The sequence below is a fragment of the Dromiciops gliroides genome, chromosome 1 (assembly GCF_019393635.1).
Source record: "Dromiciops gliroides isolate mDroGli1 chromosome 1, mDroGli1.pri, whole genome shotgun sequence".
Taxonomy (NCBI): domain Eukaryota; kingdom Metazoa; phylum Chordata; class Mammalia; order Microbiotheria; family Microbiotheriidae; genus Dromiciops; species Dromiciops gliroides.
Window position 1 is genome coordinate 603,211,536 of NC_057861.1, and position 20,462 is coordinate 603,231,997.

At 39.6% G+C, this 20,462-nt stretch overlaps 1 protein-coding gene across 1 annotated transcript; it reads left to right on the forward strand.

Annotated features, from left to right (window-relative positions):
• Window positions 1-2,848: 2,848 nt before the first annotated feature.
• Window positions 2,849-17,075, forward strand: LOC122752576 (60S ribosomal protein L17-like). The gene is made up of 2 exons (XM_043999412.1): window positions 2,849-2,966; window positions 16,651-17,075. Exons 1-2 carry the CDS (start codon window positions 2,849-2,851, stop codon window positions 17,073-17,075), a joined length of 543 nt encoding a protein of 180 aa, XP_043855347.1.
• The last annotated feature ends 3,387 nt before the right edge of the window (window positions 17,076-20,462 follow it).

The window sequence follows — 20,462 nt, forward strand, 5'->3', positions numbered from 1 at the left end:
ACAAATCACTTTACATATATTAGATCACATGATAAAGGGCATTTCAAACTTTCAGTCAGAGTGTGTTGTTCTATATCGTCATTCACCAGTTAATTTCTTGGACAAAGCTTCAATATTAAGTCAGTTTAAAGTTAGATATAGACATAGAGGTTCTCAAAGCTAGCCGAGGACCTGTGTTGTTGATGAAGGATGACTCGTGTGTGTGTGTGTGTGTGTGAGGATAACTTGCATATGTGTGTGTTTGCATGTATATATACCCATCAAGAACAGGACAGTTTAATCAGAATTGTTTAATGGCCTATGGTTCTAAAGGCCATAATCATTCTATCCTATGAAAGATCAATACTGATGACAACATTTTTTCAACCTTTGTTCTGTTTTGTTAGGTCTTTGGAATAGCTGGGAGGCAGAGTGGTACAGAGGAAGGAATGGGTTGAGAGCATCAGAGGTTATGGGTTTGAATCCCATCTCTGATACCTATACCTGAATGACTTTAGGCAAGTTCTCCTTGGGTCTCAATTTCCTCATTTGTCAAATAGCTTAGTAGATTGCTTCTGGGGTTCCTTTTAGTTCTAGGTCTGGGATCTATTTTTCTACTTTATAAGAAACATGGAAAGAAGAACATTTAAGTCTTATTAGCGGTTTCAGGCTATGAATCGGGCATCTAAGTGATATGGCTCTGTTCTTGTGTTTGGATTCCATATGAGTAGTTAAACTGAGAGAGGAATCTTGAAATGTACGCAATACGTTTGTGGGCACACGATGCTTGTTATTTAGTATCTGATGATGGATCCAGACCAGAAAAAAGAAAATAGTGGGCAGACTTCCCCACAGGGTTAAGATGTTGAAATTTGAATTGGCTGGAAGGCATCACTTGCCATTTTACTCTAAGCCAAAGAAATAAGTACACTCTAAATACTTCCCCATTAAAAAATAGGCCCCTACTTTTTCAAGTTCTTTTGATGAATGAAGAATTCAAAATAATTATAAAGTCCTCTGTACAGAGGGATCGCAGAAAGACTATGCATACCTGTTGCATCTGCATTGACCAGAGAAAAGGAGGTACATTATCTCTATTTCAATCTTAGATCAGTCAGCTCTCTCTAGGCCTTTTCTCGAAAACCAGAGACAAAAGTATGTCACTGGAATGTGTGATCAGCTCTGGCTCATAAGTTCCCTATGAACAAGGGAGAGAAAATGAACTGAATGTCATGTCCTTGGGGTGTCCTTTGTGAAAATCGTCCTTGATAAAGTGGCCTGTGAAAGGCAAGGGACTGGTGAAGTAGTGTTTTTGAAAAACCAACCAATACTCTATTTACTTGTGAAATTGTGGTGCACATTAGGATTTGCTTGCAACTTTGCTTTCTGGACAAAGGTCAGGAGACAATGTCTATGTCTATAGGGTAGAAGCAAGGTAGATGAGGATGGGGAAATGCAGTCGGCCCAGGTCGATGAGGGGGAAAGTGGGGAAGGAAAGGGGATGGTTTATCTTATGCTCTGGATTTATCAAGATGGCTGGTAACAATCCATAATAATCATTGCCTTCTGTGTCTTTGGATGGTGTCTATTGAGCTAGGGATGCTATAGGATTATGGTGAAAGGGGAACTTTGACAGGCCAATAGTATAAGTCAAAGTTATACCAGTCCACTTTCAATTATCTGTATGTCTACTCTTTTCATAGTGAATTATCTACAATATTACTTCCCTTCACATACTCTTGTGTTCCAGCAAACTTTAGAACCCCCTCCTCCATTTGTTTGTTTGTTTGTTTTGCGGGGCAATGAGGGTTTAGTGACTTGCCCAGGGTCACATAGCTAGTAAGTGTCAAGTGTCTGAGTCTGGATTTGAACTCAGGTCCTCCTGAATCCAGGGCCATGCTTTATCCATTGCACCACCTAGCTGCCCCTCCTCCATGTCTTTGTATAAATCATTGCCCATGCTTGGGATGAACTTCCCTGTCTCCTCTGACTATCTGAACCCCTAGATTTCTTCAAGGTTCCCTATTTCCTGGTCCCCTTAGTAATTCATGTTCTCCCCCTTCTTCAATCAAAATAATAGCTTATATCTGTATAGTGCTTGAAGGTTTGCAAAATGCTTTACAAGCATTATCTCATTGGATCCTCACAATGACCTTTTGAGGTAGATGTTATTATCACCATTTTACAGTTGAGGAAACTGAGGTAGACAGAGCTTAATTGATTTGCCTATGATCACAGAGCTGAGGCAGGATTTGAACTCAACTCTGTCCTGACTCCAGGGACAGCACTCTATCCACTGACACACCTAGCTGCTACATCATTGTTGTTGTTGTTGTTATTGTTGTTATTGTTGTTTTTGTTGTTCAGTTATTTTCCAGTCATGTTCTACTCTTTTTGACCCCATTTGGGATTTTCTTGGCAAAGATACTGAAGTCATTTGCTATTTCCTTCTCCAGATCATTTTGCAGATGAGAAAATGGCAGTAACCAACACCACCACCACCAGGTTTTATCCTTTTCACCCTTTTCTTTCCATAAAGATGTAACCTTTGTGACAGATGACTTTTTAAAAATTAAAAAAAATTTTTTTTTTTGGTGAGGCAATAGGGGTTAAGTGACTTGCCCAGGGTCACACAGCTAGTAAGTGTCAAGAGTCTGAGGCCGGATTTGAACTCACATCCTCCTGAATCCAGGGCCGGTGCTTTTCCACTGTGCCACCTAGCTGCCCCTCAGATGACTTTTTTTAATTAAAATTTTTGTTTTTTACCTAGAGGGACCTTTACTTAATGATTAACTAATATAACATAACTATTATAAATATAATATAACTATTATATATAAATATAACAATTAATACAGGAATGGGTACGATGGCGGGGGTGGGATTTAAATTCAAATTCTCTGCCTATAGATGTAGGAGGATGCTCATGCTTCATCATCTTCGTTGGGCTGCTCCAGTTGTGACTGATGTGGAGGAAGTCTTTCTTGGTATGTTTCTGGTCTTATGATTTGGCACATTGCTCTGCTGTTCCCCCATCACCTCTGAAGGACTGGTCAATATGCTCTAGGAGTCCCAAAGTCTCATTTAAGTGTTAGCAGAGTAGCATGTAGCTGCTTGGCCTGTGGTCTTTGTTGAACATTAGACTGCGAGCTCCTTGAGATCAGCGATTGTCTTTTGCCTTTCTCTGTATCCCCAGTGTTTATTAGCAAAGTGCCTGGCACATAGGAGTCAATTAATAAATGCTAGTTGACCAATGGACCATGCATTCTTCCCTGCTGCTGTCTTCTGTGCTTATCGACAGATGACTTAAAAAAAAAACCCAAAAACTTTTGTATTGTCAGCTAGTCACTTAACCCTCATTGTCTCCCCCCCCAATCTTCTAAAAATCAAATATAATTTATTTTTTAGATCATCTATTCCCAGATAAATGAGTGTTGACCATATAAAAAGTCCTTCATGATGTTGATTTCATGTGAATTATGTCTTGTGGTTAAGTATTATGAATTATAATGTTTAATTAGAAGCCCAAGATTGTCCTTACTGCTCTAGGGTTAAAGGGAAAGTGAGAATGAGAATGAGGTGGATGGCCACCTCAGGAAAAAGGCAGAGTTTTTTTCTAGGGAATGACAGCCTTTGTGGTTCCCCCAGCTGCAAATGCCTTCCCTTCTGAGATTACTTTCCATCTATTCTGAATATAGCTTGTATATACCTAGATATTTACATATTGTCTCCCTCATTAGATTGTATGCTCGTAGAGGGCAAAGATTTTTTTTTTTTTTGCCTTTCTTTGTACCCCCTTGGCTGTGACTGACTTGTGATAAATACTTAATAAAAGCTTTTTGCTATATGCTAAATGCTATGTAGTACTTTAAAATTTGACAAAATACTTTACAAATATTGCCTTATTTGATCCTCACAACAACCTTTTAAGGTAGGGGCTATTATTATTATCTCCATTTTATAGTTGAGGAAACTGAGGCAGGCAGAGGCTTAGTGATTTGCCCCTGTTCACTATTGTCATAGCCTTCTAGTTTTCTTCCCTGCCTCCAGGGTCTCTTCTCTCCAATCTATCTTCTACCAATCTGCCAAAATAACCCCCCTAAGGCTCTCACCTCCACTCCTTTTGTTTTCAGCACTTAGCACTTCTCCCCTTTTGAGGTCTATTGTTGTTCAGTGGTGTCTGACTCTTCATGACCCCATTTGGGGTTTGCCATTTCCTTCTCCATCTTATTTTACAGATAAGGAATTGAGGCAAACTGGATTAAGTGATTTACCCAGGGTCACACAGCTATAGCAAGTGTTTGAGGTCAAATCTGAACTCAGGAAGATGAGTATTCCTGACTCCAGGGCAGATGCTCTATCCATTGCATCACCTAGTTGCTGTACTTTTGAGGTTTACTTCATCTGTATATATCATCTTATCCAGATCTTTGCTTGACAAGTCCTCAGGTTGTTTTCCTTCCTTTTTTTCTTTTAAAAACAAACAAACAAAAACAAAACAAAACAGGGGCAGCTAGGTGGAGCAGTGGATAAATACACTAGCCCTGGATTCAGGAGGACCTGAGTTCAAATTCGACCTCGAACACTTGACACTTACTAGCTGTGTGACCCTGGGCAAATCACTTAACCCTCATTGCCCCACAAAACAAATAAACAAACAAAAAAACCCACACAAAATAAATCATAGATGATGGTGAGGGGGGCCATCTCCAGTTGTCCTGACCTACATCTTGCCAATGGACTCAGATGACACTGGAGAAGAGAATGGGGCTGATGACTTTGTATAGCCCTGAGTTCCTTAAATCCAATTCACTTGCAAGTCAAGACATCACCCTCCTGGTGTCATTGATCCTTTCTGAGAGTGCAGGATGAACAACAAGATGATGGTGAGATCAAAAGTATGACCTTCCTTCTAGGAGCTGGAGTCAAGATAAAGGTTGCAGGCATTGAAGAGGTTGATAAATTGGGAGGGCAGGGTATGCAAGGTTATATCAATTTATAGGGACATTACCAAATGGAAAGGACAAAGGTTAGAGTGGGGAGGAAGATTGTGAGCAGACTACTGCCAGATTTGAACTTAGGTCCTCCTGAATCCAGGGTCAGTGCTTTATCCACTGTGCCACATAGCTGCCCCCCATCATCTATGATTGTACTAAACAACTAACATTATCCTGAATTCTGAAATTCTCCTCGTATAATTTCCTATCCTTCCATTCTCCTCTGTTTCAATCCTCTTAAATCTGGTTTTCATCTTTACCAGGAGTCTAATCACTCCACCCTTTGCTTTTCCCCACTCCATAAGCCCTGCTTTGTTTCATTGAGGATAAATATAATTTTATCTTTTGTTTGTAGAAGCAGTACTTGTCACAGTGCCTTGCTTACTAGGCGCTTAATAAATGCTTATTGGATTTGATTTGGTGAGAGTTCCCCTTTCATTTAGTGTCTTCTATCTTTGATTTTGGTTTATCTAACGTCTCATCTTCATGAACATTTAAACCAGGTTATCCCTTTTCTAGGCAACTTTCCCTTTGAGGCAACCTGCCCTATTTTATGTATTTACAAAGAACTGCCTTGAAAGACTCAAGCCTTTACTTTGGGGGAGGGAGGAAGCAATAGTATCAGGCTGTTGGAACTCAAGGAAAATGCCAGTATGCAAAAAAAAAAAAATGCCCTTGGGCAAATGTTTATGTCCTCTATTCACTTTCCAATTGACCAAAAGAACAACAACCACAACCACCAATTGTCTTCTCACTAATCTCCTTAGGCTAGGCATCTTTACTTCTTCCTTTAATAAAACCTGTGGTAAGGAAAGGGTTTTTGTAAATTCATGCATACTAAGGCATAAATGACTATACACTCAGGTGTAAAACCTTAATGTATCCTTACTCCCATGGGGAATTGATATTTTCACAGATATCAAAGCCTTCAGGGAATAAAATTTTGAGGATAGAAATTTGCCAGCAGCCCCTGAGTAGATATGTCCTTGGAGCAGTCTTTCCTTAAATTACTAGTTATAGACCGACCCAGCACCCCTTGTAGGGAGCCCTGAAGCTAAGGTGCTGGAGTTTACCATTGTGGTGTGGCTAGAGACCAAGACAGGTTTATCCACTTGAACGCATCTCCAGACTTTCCCAGAAGAGGGCAGTAGTGTTCTGGACAGTTCACTTTTGCAACCGTTCTTTCTCTGCAAGTTTGTCCAGGGGCATCTCCCACTTGTAGAAATTCACATCTAGTGGTTCCTAATCAGTCATGCCACATGCACAGCTGTGTGCAATTGGGGCTTCAGACAAGCTGCACTATTCAACAGCTTGTGATGCTATCCAAGCCTGGTACAAGACCTTTGAGTCCTGCCAGTCCTTTGGAACAGTGAATACCTTCATGAACTTATAGAGTCGGAGGTCTCCAGGGTTCAGTTCAACATGTGCAAGTGACAGAACTGATCCCCCTGGTGCTTCATGTATTCAGAGACCTGATCTAGGAGGAAACGAGATTCTTAAAGGAGAGACAGTCACACAAAGTTAGGTGAACTCCCACAGATGGTCTTTCTTTTGATTTTGTTTGTTTTGGCCTAAGAAATTAAGTCTCCATTAGATAGAAGACAGAGCTGTATTACTTCTTTCTCTGGAATATATGCAAGGATTAGGGTTTGGACCTTATATTTGAGCCAAATAAAACATAAATGCTGAATCTTGAATGGAGGGCATCACTTCCTGACGTCATTAGACCATTCTGAAACCTCATTCTGCTCATATCTAAGTACCTGACCATTGCTCATTGCTGCCCCTTGTTGCCACACATAGATGCAGCAAGACTTTCCCTATTCCCTTACCCTGGCTTCCCTTCTCCCTAACCCCCACCACGATGGCACACCTTTCTGGGATTTGGTGGCTTGCTGCTGTATTACGGTGCATGTTCTTGACACATCTAAGTAGGATTTAGTGACATTATACCCACCAAAGGCAGAGTTTTGAGGCCTTCTTGCACCCCAGACTATCCCCACTCTACTCCTTCCTTGAGTGGTTAGTGGTCATTCAGTCTCTCCCCAAGGTCTTTTCCTTCTCACCTTGTCTTCTCCTTCCACCTCCCTGAGTTTGGTCCTGGTGTCATAATTTATGGCTATACCCCAGACCTCTGTGAAGCTAAACCAGAAGGCAGGAGAGGGAAGACAGAAGGTAGTTTCAGGAGCAGAGAAATGCCTGACTATGAAGAACTGCACCAGGGAGTTGGCAGTAGTAACAGCTTGGAGTTTACACGTTAGTCACTGGCTCATAGAAAACAAAGGACCAATCCTATCATTTCACAGATGAGGAAACTGAGGCTGAGAGAGATTGAGTGACTTACTCAAGGTCATAGAGCTAGTAAGTGTCTGAGGTAGGATTTGAATTGAACTCAGGGTTCATGACTCCAAGTCCAGTACTCTAATCACTGTACCACCTAGCTGCCATCGTTCCTGAAATAAACTAAGAACTGTGTGCACAAAGATGTTTCTGTGTAAATTTTATGGTTTATGAATAAAATTGTCTGTTTATAATCAAATCAATGATTATGACAGGCACTGCATATTTTTATTACATCAAGACTGTCAGTCCCAGTGAAATAAGGGCAGCCTCACCCACTGCTAGGTTGTGATAATATCTGTTTTCATTCCTGAGGTTGCCTGTTCTATATGCTTTGGTGTTAGGGTTGCTAATCCCTGAATTGCAGGGAAAGCTTACAAGTCCAAGAACTCTTCATTCGTTCCTTCACACATTTAACAAAACGTCTATTAATACCTATTTTGTGCAACCTCGCCCTAAGACTTTTTTTTAAAAAACAGGTAACAAAGGAGCCCTTTCTGATATTTTTGCTTAAGGGGCTGGTCCCAGAATTTAAATTTATAACAACCATCGTTTTTCTTCTTCTAAATAATGGGAATCCCTAAAGTCCTACTGTGATGCCTCATAGAAATCACTCTTGGTTCTCAAAGCTTAAGCCAATGGGATGCAAGTTCTATCAGGTCATTATCAGGTGGCAAAGTCCCCATTATCATGGCCCAAGTCCTGTCCATAGGCGGTGGATGAGAATGACTGCCTCCAATAGAGAATTATCAGAGACATAGCCCTGCAATCTTGGAACATCTTTTCATCACAATTCCTCCCTTTAGTTGTAGATATATTAGTTTCCAGATGAAAGACATCATGGGCATATGACACCTCAAGGTCAAGGATATCACAAAAACATCGCGGTATCCTTTGATACAATTTTAGCTCAAAGAGGATATGTGGAAGAATGCACAAAGACAGAAACAAAGAATATGCTCAGAAGCACAAGTCCTGGATCCATGATGCCTTAAGCAAGGCCACAGACCTCTCAGGCAACTTCTTTTTTTAAAATTGTATTCTTACCCATAATTCCCTGAGACCTGAAGCTTGTTAAGGTTGGTTTCCCAAGAATACCACTACTGGGTTTATTTCCAAAGATGGTTAGGGCAAAAGGAAAAGAACCTATATGTTTTAAAAATGTTCACAGCAGCTCTCTTGTGATGGCAAAGAACTAGAAACTGCAGGGATGCCTATCAATTGGGGAATGGCTTAACAAGTGGTATATGATTGTAATGGACTACTACTGTGCTATAAAAAATGGTGAACTCAATGATCTTAGAAAAACATGGATAGACTTACATGAAATAATGAATAGTGAAATGAGCAGGACCAAGTGAACACTGTATACAGTAACAGCAATATTGTTTCAAGAATGACTTTGAGCAAATAAATTATTTTAACTATTATAAATACCCAAATTAACTGTAAAGGAACAAAGTCTCTATTTACATCCAGAGAAAAAACTGATAAATGGAAGTATGTATGGAATAATTTGACATGTATATATACATATATATATACATATACACGTACCTATTTGTTTCTAATGGTGGCCATCTCTAGGGTGGGGAGGGGGAAGAAAAAAAGAAAAAAGAAATTTACATGATAACTTCATTGTATATTTAAGAGGAATAGGAAGTTATACATAGATTTGCAGTTTCATGTGCAATCCTCTTTTTTAAAAATTCTATTGGGGCAACTAGGTGGCACAGTGGATAAAGCACTGGTCCTAGATTCAGGAGGACCTGAGTTCAAATCTGGCCTCAGACACTTGACACTTCTTAATAGCTGTGTGACCCTGGGCAAGTCATTTAACCTTTATTGCCCCCCCCAATGCTATTTTATTGAAATGCTTGTTTTATTTTATAAATTAAAAAAAAAATAATATAGCAGCTCTGTTCCTCCCACAATCAGCTTTTCTTAAGTATTCTGACTACAGTGTCCCCATTGGAAATGTGGAGGCAGACAGGAGACCTCATGGTAGCTGCTCTCAGCAAACCTAGGACAGTGACTTTCAGGGCAACATTTTGGGTACTTATGTTATACAATATCCACTTCCATCTCCACATCCCTCTGTACCTCTCTTGCTCCAATATAGTCATACTTCCTTGGGAAAACTTCAGGTATATAAGCTCACCAGCAAACTGTGTATCTGGGGTCTGAGAACCAGCCCAGCTAAAATGTGACTCCCAGAAGGATGGATATCAGATGTTAAACACGTTTGGCTACAAACACGAACACAAAGTACTAAGGCGTAGAAAGATTGTGATCTGCATTGGTGGAGGGAATACATGATAGATTCATAGAGCTTTCAAAAATTAATGATGAGAAACCAGAAGTATTATTCTGTTGGGTTTTTTTAAGTGAGGCAATTGGGGTTAAGTGACTTGCCGAGGGTCACACAGCTAGTAAGTGTTAAGTGTCTGAAGCTGCATTTGAACTCCATCCTCCTGAATCCAGGGCCAGTGCTGTATCCACTGGCTGCCCCACAGAAGTATTATTCTGTAAATACTTGGACTGGCTAAGGCTTTGAAAGCCCAATTTAAGGCAGGATATACTTGCTTCAATATCATTTAATGCACTTATTGTTAAGCCTCTAATTTTGTGGACTTTAATATGTAAGATAATAATGTCTACTAAATTCAATGGGAAAAACGGCTCCCTATAAATGCCTTTGTTTCAATCACCATTAATAGAACTCTGAAATGCTTTGTTCAAAGGGCTTTTCTCCTCAAAGAGGATGGATAAGTTCCATTTCAATTTTCAGTCTGAAACTACTTGTCTTAAACTCTACCCAGGAGAATGAGCCGAAGCTGAAATTTCAAAGGCTGAGAAACATCCTCTTTACCATGGGGGCAACATGCTCCCATCTTGGTAAGATGGAGGTCATTTTTCCACCATACCACAGATGCATTTGCCTTTGTACGTGTGTGTGTGTGTGTGTGTGTGTGTGTGTGTAGTGTGTATGTGTGTGTGTGTGTATTGAATGAATTTTTTGTCCAAGGAGGCAGATGCCAAACATTTGTAGACCATTATTTCTCAAAGAGGATCTCATAGTCACAAGTCATTAATTTTTATTCTGTCTTTTCACTGACCAAAACATGAGAAAACATTTATAAAAGCCATTCCATGTATAAACAGAGCTCCACTGATTACTCAGTGAGTGGTTCTTGCTTCATGGATTATCAGGTGGAGCTTATAGATGGTGTATCCCAATGTCATATTCGGAGAGGGGTCCTCTTCATTTTTCTTGCTTAAAACAAATCTTAAGAACCAAGCAAAGATGTATTTATGGGTGAATAATTCTAGTTCTATGGTACCATTTCAGTCACTGTGGAAGAGATGATAGATGGGTTAGTAATGGCTTGAGGCCTTATACTACCTCTGATCCAGTGTGGAGTCAAACTATGAACAAATATATTGGGAAAAAATGATAAACCAAGAGAATATTAGGTAATAGGGCTGCACAGAATGGGAGAGATGGTGGGGTCTGTGTTAACCGGGAAAGTCTTTCTGGATTGGGGGGGGGGAGTAGGAAGAAGAACACAAGTACAGGAGGTGAGGAGGAGAAGGAAGAGGAAAAGGAAACAGAATAGATTAGTAGACAGGGTACTATGCTTGGAGTTAAGAAGATCTAGGTTCAAATTCTGCCTAGAATACTCACTAACTGTGTGACTCTACATAAGTCACTTAACCTTCCGTGCCTCGGTTTCCTCATTTGTAAAAAATGATAAATAGGCCTCTGTGGCCTCTAAGGTCTCTTCTGGCTCTAAATCTGTGATGCTATGATCCAAGGAGGAGGGAAAGAAAAAATAATCCCTTATCAGGTCATCTTTGTCTTGTCTGTGAGTTTTACTGTATTTTAGAGAAATTCAACATTTAAGAGACATTTACTAAATATTTGTTGTTTGCATCGCAACCATGTTAGGTGCCTAGCAGAATCCAAAGGTGTATAAGACATGCATGGCTCTTGTTCTCAGAAAGCTTACAATCTAGTAGCGTGCATATGTGTAATTAACCATTATTTGAATTGCAACTTGATAAATATATAAGAAAAACATAAATGAAACACTGATGATCTTTGAGTCCATTTAATTTTCCATTTCTACCTCAAGCTTGAATTTTTCCTCTCTGAATTTCCTATGTTGTTTAAATCTCAATGGATCTTAGTAGAGAGTCAGTTTGTTTTATGGAAAGCTGGACTCAGTCAGAAGACCTAGGTTCGCATCCTACCTCTGGTACATATTGTCTGTGTGACCCTGGTCAAGTCATTTAACCCTTCAGGGCCCCCCAAGCCAACTCAATAAGACTATAACTTGCAGAGTAGCCACTGATCTGCATTGGTAGAGAGAATTTCTTTGCCGAGAGTCTCCAATATTAATAAAAAACACATGTTCAGTCCAAAAACAGAAATTTTTTTTCATCATGATAATTATTCATTATCTTATTAGATCCTCCCATCAACCCTGTGAATTAGTTATGCAGGTATTATTAGCTCCATTTTGTAGATGAGGAAACAAAGTTTCAAAGAGGTTAAGGGACTTGTCCATGGTCACACAACTCAAGTGTCCAAGGTGGGATTTGAATCAAGGATTTCCTGATTAGGTTAAGTAATTCCAGCTAAGTAACCAAACTGTGCTGCCTCTTAAAAAATCTGTCCAGGGGTAGCTAGGTGACTGAGTGGATAATGCATCAGCCCTGTATTCAGGAGGACTTGAGTTAAAATCTGGTCTCAGACACTTGACACTTACTAGCTGTGTGACCCTGGGAAAGTCACTTAATGCAAAAAATAAATAAATAAATAAAAAGTTTGTCCACCTTCCCATACACATGTACATACATACCAAGAAAATGTCTTTTTTCATGGAAAAAAATTCTGTCCCTTCATTCAGTCATTTTAGTTGTATCTGATTCTTGTGACCCTATTTGGGTTTTTCTTGTTTTTTGTTTTGTTTTGCTTTGTTTTGGCTTTTTTTTTTTTATACTTCAATCTGTATTTAGATACCATCAGTTCTTCCTCTGTTGATGGTTTACATTTTTCATGCGTCCTTCTGATACCATTCTGCTCATCATTTCTTTCACAGTTAATATTGCTAACTGTATTAGCCTCCATCTTATTCCCTCCCCTTGATATTTACTCTATTTTCTATCTTCCTTCACCCTATCCCACCTCAAAAGTGTTTTGCTTTTTACTGCCTCCTCCCCCAATCTGCCCTCCTTTCCTTCACCTCCCTCCCATCTCTCTTTCCCCTCCCACTTTCCTTCAGGGCAAAATATATTAATATACCCACTTGAGTATGTATGTTATTCCCTCTTTGAGCCAATTCTGATGAGAGTAAGGTTCACTCATTTTCCCACTCCTTCCCCATCTTCCCCTCCGCTCCATAAGCTTTTTCTTGTTTCTTTTATGTGAGATACTTTTCCCCAGTCTACCTTTCTCTTTCCCTTTCTTCCAGCATATTCCTCTTACTCCTTAACTTTATTTTAAAGATGTTATCATGAGTCAGCTAGGTGACACAGTGGACAAAGCACCAGCCCTGGACCCAAGAGGCCATGAGCCCAAATCTGGCCCCAGACATAAGCCACCCCACCCTGCCTGTGCCACAAAAAACAAGGATAAACAAATTAAAAAATGCTTTATAGTGTGGGGACCAATTTTTAATTTGGGAGTGTTAGCTAAGCAGGATTTATTTAACAAGAACGAACTTAAAAAAACATAAACAGTATCAGTAGGATCAAGGGAAAGGAAATAAAATGGGGAAAGGGAAATTATACAACCTGAACAACACAACTGCCAGGGAATCAGCTGAGAATAAACAGCAGCATACTGTCGCCTTCCAGCTTCCAGCTAGAATGGTGAATCGCCTCCCTCCTTCCCAGCAGACCCCAGGCTGATCACACACAGCCCCTAGCCAATTGACTGGCAGCTCTGACAGTTACATGACTACCCTCACTGGGCTTCCAATCATTATAATTTTGCCAGACCCATGTAGGCGTTGGCAAGTGGTGATGACATGAGGTGCCAGCACCATGGCAATGGCTATACCCAGGGGGTGGAGCACTGTGCCGTTTGCGGAGCCCCAGAGGCCAGTGCGTGCGCCAAGGTTTTTTTTTTTTTTTTTAAATTCCAGCCAAAAGATAGGGTCATAAAAACCACAAATAACAACTAATTCTTTACAATAGATATCATCCCTTCATATTCAATTCACACCTGTGCTCTATGTCTAAGTGTATTTCTTTCAGCTGCCCTAATACTGAAAAAGTTCTTATGAGTTAGAAGTATTATCTTCCCACGTAGGAATGTAAACAGTTTAACCTTTTAATATCCCTCATTATTTCTTTTTCCTGTTGACCTAGGGTCTTATATTTAAAAGTGAAATTTTCTATTCAGTTCAGGTCTTTTCATCACAAATGCCTGAAAGTCCTCTTTTTCATTGAAGTCCCATTTTTCCCTCTGAAAGTTTATACTCAGTTTTGCTGGGTAGGTGATTTTAGGTTGTAGTTGGGAGCTTAGGGGAGTTACAGCCTTCCCTCCACCATCTTCTGGGTTTTTCTTGGCAAAAATACTGGAGTGGTTTGCCATTTGCTTCTCCAGCTCATTTTACAGATGAGGAACTGAGGCAAAGGGGATTAAGTGACTTGTCCACGGTCACACAGATAATAAGTGTCTGAGGCTAGATTTGAATTCAGAACATGAGTCTTCCTGACTTTAGGCCTGGAATTCTATCAACTGTGCCACCTAGTTGCCTTTTTCCCCCTGTTTATATATTAAGAATTCCTAGTTTGGGGCATGTATTTGCCTTTAACCCTTGAAGCCTCATAGTACCTCACATATGACATGTATAATTTTTCACCACTAAAAGAAGTTGTTAATTTCAACAGCAGAGAAGAATGAGTAGAAAATTCGTGGATGAGCCTTTTTTTTTTTTTTTGTGAGGCAATTGGGGTTAAGTGACTTGCCCAGTGTCACACAGCTAGTAAGTGTCAAGTGTCTGAGGTCAGATTTGAACTCAGGTCCTCCTGACTCCAGGGCTGGTGCTCTATCCACTGCACCACCTAGCTGCCCCTGAGCTTTATAAATTAATTTTTTTAATTTTTTAATTTTATTTTTTTAGTGGGGCAATGAGGGTTAAGTGACTTGCCCAGGGTCACACAGCTAGTACGTATCAAGAATCTGAGGCCGGATTTGAACTGAGGTACTTCTGAATCCAGGGCCAGTGCTTTATCCACTGAGGCACCTAGCTGCCCCTGAGCCTTTTTTTTTTATACAGTATTCAATCCTAGCTCTTAACAAGCTTATAACTTTTAGAAAGAATAAGGATTGTAGCCAGCTTGTTGTTAAAAAGGAATCTTTCCTAAATCATTGCACATTAACCATTCTCGTTTCCTGGTGTCCTGTGAGCCTCATGTGCCTATGCTGCTTCTCTGGTATTTGGCTTTGACTTGTTCTTTCTTGGCTCTTCATCTTTTCTTGGTCCTGTTCCTCAATGCCCCCTTGTCTCTTTTGCCTTGGCTCTTACATTCCTGACATTCCCATTCTGACTTGGCATCCTTCACACCTGTGCTTTTTTTCAGGGGTGGCTCATTGCTGTTGCCTCTGCTTCCAATTCTAGTTCCAGTTCAAGCATTCATTCTGGCTTTCTTGCCTGGGCTGACAACATCTGTCTACACCTTTTGGAACACAAGCAAGTCCTGCTCTCCCCCAAGTCCTGGATGTCATGATTGACTGACTTCTTACTTCCTGCCTCCAAGGAGGTAGAACAGGGCATACAGTACTTCTATTGTGAAGTATAATCATTTCTTTGTGTAAGGGACTTAATTTTAAATATTGTTGTTATATTACTGGATAATTGACAATAGAAATATTAACTGGTCTTCAGTGAATGGCTGTTGATTTTTCTGCTTTATTTGTGACATATCAACCTCTAATGAAAAACTTACAATGATAATGGCCACAGAAGTTAATAATAATAATTAATAATAGTTATTTAAATTAACATTTATAAAATGTTTTAAGGTTCGCAAGTAATTTTTACACATGTTCTATTCGATCCTCAAAACAACCCAAGGAAGTAGGTGTTATTTTCTTTCTCCATCTTTCAGACAAGGAAAATTAGTTTGAAAGAGGCTAAGCAGGGGCAACGAGGTGGCACAGTGAATAGAGTACCAGCCCTGGAGTCAGGAGGACCTGGGTTCAAATCTGAACCTCAGACACTTATCAGCTATGTGACCCTGGGTGTCACTTAACCCCAACTGCTTCCAAAGCAGGGGAAAAAGAGGCAAAGTGTCTTCCTTATGGTCACAAAACTAGTAAATGTTTGAGGCAAAATTCAAATTCAGGTCTCCAAGTTGGGCACCTGATCCTCTAAATCAGGGGTGTCAAACTCAAATAGAAACAGATGCCTGTGGGCCACATACTGTTTTACAAAATCACAAATAAACATTATGTGTGTTGTATGATTTACTTTACTAAATATTTAAATTAAATTTTACTCTGGTTTCAGTCAGGAACGTTCCCTGTCACCTACATGCCTTTTGTTATTTTTAAATTATTATTATTATTATTATTATTTTTAGTGAGGCAATTGGGGTTAAGTGACTTGCCCAGGGTCACACAGCTGAGGCTGGATTTGAACTCAGGTACTCCTGACTCCAGGGCTGGTGCTCTACCACTGCGCCACCTAGCTGCCCCACCTACATGCCTTTTAGATCTGAAAAGGTTCAATGAGTTGAGTAGCCCAACCTCTTTACTTTATAGAAGGAAAAAAACCATCTAGACAGAAGTGGTTTGCCAATATTTATTTAAAACCCTCAAATTAACTAAATTTAAAATCCTATTTTTTATGGGAAGCCTTTCCCAACCTCTTAATTCTAGTGCTGTTCTTCCATTAATTATTTCCTGTATATAGCCTACTTTGTATATATTTGTTTGCATTCTGTCTCCCCCGTTAGATTGTAAGCTCCTAGAAGGCAGGGACTGTCTTTTGTTCTTTTGTATCATAATGCCTGGCAAACAGTAGGTGCTTAATAAATGTTTATTGATTGATTGGCTGAATTTTATTTTTGTTGTTGTTGATCTCCATTTACTAATATCACACCTGAAACACTGGTCCCTGGAGACCCCCATTAAGAATTTGGTTCTGCTCTCTTCCCTTGAGCTGTTCTCGGTAATCATTTAAAATGGTGAGGTACTCTCTTGATCCAGAGAACCCCACAAAATCATGCAAGTCAAGGGGTTAAAATCTCTGGGTACACTTCAAGAATACCTGTGAAACAGCCCAAGCTATCAAGGGCATGCATATCTGAAAAGCTATCAAGTATTTGAAAGATGTCACATTGAAGAAACAATGTGTTACCTTCCGTCGATACAATGGTGGATTTGGCAGGTGTGCCCAGGCTAAACAGTGGAGTTGGACACAGGGTCATTGGCCCAAAAAGAGTGCTGAGCCCTTGCTGCATGTGCTTAAAAATGCAGAGAGTAACGCTGAACTGAAGGGTTTGGCTGTGGATTCTCTTGTCATTGAGCATATCCAGGTTAACAAGGCCCTCAAAATGCGACAGCATACTTACAGGGCTCATGGTCGAATCAACTCATACATGTTTTCCCCTTGCCATATTGAGATGATACTGGCTGAAAAGGAACAAATTTTTCCTAAAGCAGGTGAGAAGGTTGCTCAAAAGAAGAAGATATCCCAAAAGAAACTGAAGAAACGAAATCTTATGGCACAGGAGTAAATGTGACATTAATATGCAAATAAAAATAAAAAAGTGTTTATCCTTAAAAAAAAAAGAATTTGGTTCCAATGTCTTATATGATTGCACATATATAACCTATATCAGCTTGCTTACCATAGAAGGGAGGGGAGAGAAGGGATAGAATTTGGAACTTAACACTTTTTTAAAAACCAAAGTATTAAAAATAGTTTTAACATGTAATTGGGGGAAAATAATATATATGATTATATATGTATGCACATATGTGTGTATAGATAGATAGAGAGATGATAGATAGACAGACAGACAGATAGATAGATAGATAGATAGATAGATAGATAGATAGATAGATAGATAGATAGATAGAATTCTAGTTCCAAAGCCATCTCTTTTTCACTGAAGTGGTGTGGAAGGAAGAATTACTCTGTAATATGGAACTAGGAGCCAAGAGCCTTGAGTCTTCATCCATGTTTTGTCACCAGTTGGTTGTTGCCTTATTATAAGGGAAAGGATCTTAGGTTTGGAATCAGAGACCCTGGTTTCACAACTGTGTAATTTAAGATTCTAAATGTGAATTCTAATCTGTTCCTCCAGTTTTGGGGAAAACTGACTAAAATCATTGATAAAACGAGTTTAGGTTTTTTAAAGGTTTATTGAAAAATAGAAAGAAAAAGATTGAGAACAGAATTCCAACAGCCTGGCATTCCTATCTTTCCTCAATTTTCCTGTGAAGTCCTCTGCCGCCACCACCACCATCAAGTCCGGAACTCAAAAGAGCGAGAGCTCTCCACGCAGTCCCCCCTTTCCTCCTTCCTGTCTCCTCCCAGAAAATAGGAGGCTCCTCAAGTTGATTGGCTGGTAGCCTTGATAGACAGCACCCATGAGCAAACGTCACTTCCTGACACCAAGGAAAAGCCACATGGCCTTGCCCTCTGAGGCATTTTCCTCATGGCGGAGCTTTCCCACAGCAAGTCTCCAGTAGGTGGCATCATTCCAATCATTACACAACCTAATTCTGATAAGGACTCCTTGTGGGATCTTGGGGCAAGGTCTTGGCTTTCTCTTTACTAATCTCTCGACTAAGAGTGTTGGAGTTGATGAACTAAGGTCTGATTCAGCTCTAACTGTATCATCTTGTGATCTCAATGAGTTGTATGACTTTGAAGCAAACTAACCTGATTTTTAGTTTCTTCTTCAGAAAAAGGAGGCATTTGGATTAGAATATCTCTAAGGGCCTTTCATGTTCTAAAACTCAATGATTGATTCACTATAAATATTTTTGTGCAAATTTGCATGCATTTTTTTAATTGAAAAAGTATTTCCTTAATTAAAATAGATGACCTTTATACCAAATGTTTACCTTCTTTAGGAGGTATGCATTTTTAGGGATAAGAATGAGAATAGGGGGCAGATAGATGGCACAGTGGATAAAGCGCCAGCCCTGGATTCAAGTAAACCTGAGTTCAAATCTGGCCTCAGAAACTTGAAATTTACTAGCTGAGTGACCCTGGGCAAGTCACTTAACCCTCATTGCCCTGCCAAAAAAAAAAAATAAAATAATAAGGATAAAAACAGGACTTGTGATTTCATTGATTTAGGGAACACCCAGGAAAGGAAATTTCCTTTACCAATAGAGGTTGAACCTTCTCTACAATTTGTAATCTTAGAGAGTTACCTAGAGTATGAAGAATTTAAGAGTCCTGACTAGGGTCACACAGTGAATGTATGTCTAAGGTAGGATAAGGACAAAAGCAGAATGAAAAATTGTTTAACAAGTTAGTGTTTTCACTGGTCTTCATTTTTCTCAGAAGCTTTCGAATCTACTAATAGTTTTATGTGTAATTTTCAATTTCCAATACAGGAATAAACTGGATTTACTTTTAAAAAAACCATATTGATATATTTCACTTTTCCATCCCCTTCATTTTCATATCCACCTTTCCCTCTACCCTCTAAGGAACCAATCTTTATGGTAAAGAGTATAAGGATCAGGATCAGACCTGTAATTTCCCTTTCATAGGGAACTCTCAGATAAGGAAACTTCTGCTACCAGTGAAGGTGGGCGTCTTTTTTGTATCTTATAGTCTTAAAGAATTCCCAGAGAGCTGAGAAGTTAAAGAAGTTGCCTGAGGTCACCCAGCCAGTAAGAAGTGAGACTTTAGCCCAGGTCGTTGTGCTGGAGCCAGCTCTTATCCACTCCCAAACTGCTGATTGTCAAATTTTTAGTATACTATACACCTGGGCTGATTGTTAAAATTTTAGAGTGAATAATTACATCTCAGGAACACTATGAATCTGGGATTGATTTGTTGTTTCGTTGATTTCTACACTCTAGTAAGTGAAAGAAAATATTAAAAACACATTAAATTTAAGAGTATGTCAAGAGTACTTTTCTTTTTCTTCTGTAGAACCAGTTGTTAAACATTTATTAGGATACTCCTGCTCTTCATCCATTACATCTAAGAAATATAAAAGAAAGAGGGGGGGAAATGCACAAACTAAGTGACATATCCACAGAGTCTTCTGGAATATTTGTGTTTATTTCTGATTGTCAAAAGTCCCATTCTATGCCTGAGGATGTTAAAAAAAAACTGATGGGTACAAACTTGGGGACCATCCATAACCTTATTCCACTTTGGTCAGAGTCATTGGAAAAAAATGTAACCAAAGTTGTTTTTGTGACATTATCTGCTGGTGATAGAATAAGAAAGGAGGCCACAGGAGCATTTTGTTGAGATCTCTATTTTCTTTGATGCTATCTAACTCAGGGAACAGAGTATACACACAAGGTGGAGACTCCAATGAATGAAACAAGATGGTGATCCAACAGAGGAGATTGAATGCATTGTAACATTGCCCAGGACTCCTGAGACCACACTTTCTATTTATGACCATTAAACCTCAGAGTATCCTGAAGGAATATTAGCTTGGGATGTTGTAGGATCTCTACAACTTAAAAGGCACTCAGAGCAATGTGGGGGACATTAGACAGGGAGTAATAAGCCCACTCAGTGGTGTGTGTGTGTGTGTGTGTGTGTGTGTGTGTGTGTGTGTAAATACATGGCTAATATCATTCTGACGTGTTTACAGGCTATGACAAACTTTCCACAGGTCAGTGACTTTTGGAATAAATCTGGTCGGTCTCAAGAGTCAGGTCTCCTCCTCTTTATGCCTGGGATTCAAATAAAAGTGGAACTTTTAAAGAACTTTAGCTGTAAACAAATTATTGCCCCCTGCCTCCCAAAGGCTCCATGCTGACCCTTAATGTATGGGGGCTTGTAACAGTACAAGGCAATTTGGTGGGGGTTACTGTCATCCACTTATTCTTTCTCAGGTTCATTAAATACTATTTTTGGTCACCTTTAATTATGAGAATTTGAACTGGAGAAATTCCTGAATACATGAGGG

Coding starts and splice junctions, on each gene's coding strand:
- LOC122752576 (XM_043999412.1), top strand. CDS start 2,849: ATGGCGGGGGTGGGATTTAAATTCAAATTCTCTGCCTATAGATGTAGG. Junction 2,967..16,650: donor TGTGGAGGAAGTCTTTCTTG/GTATGTTTCTGG, acceptor ATATCTGAAAAG/CTATCAAGTATTTGAAAGAT.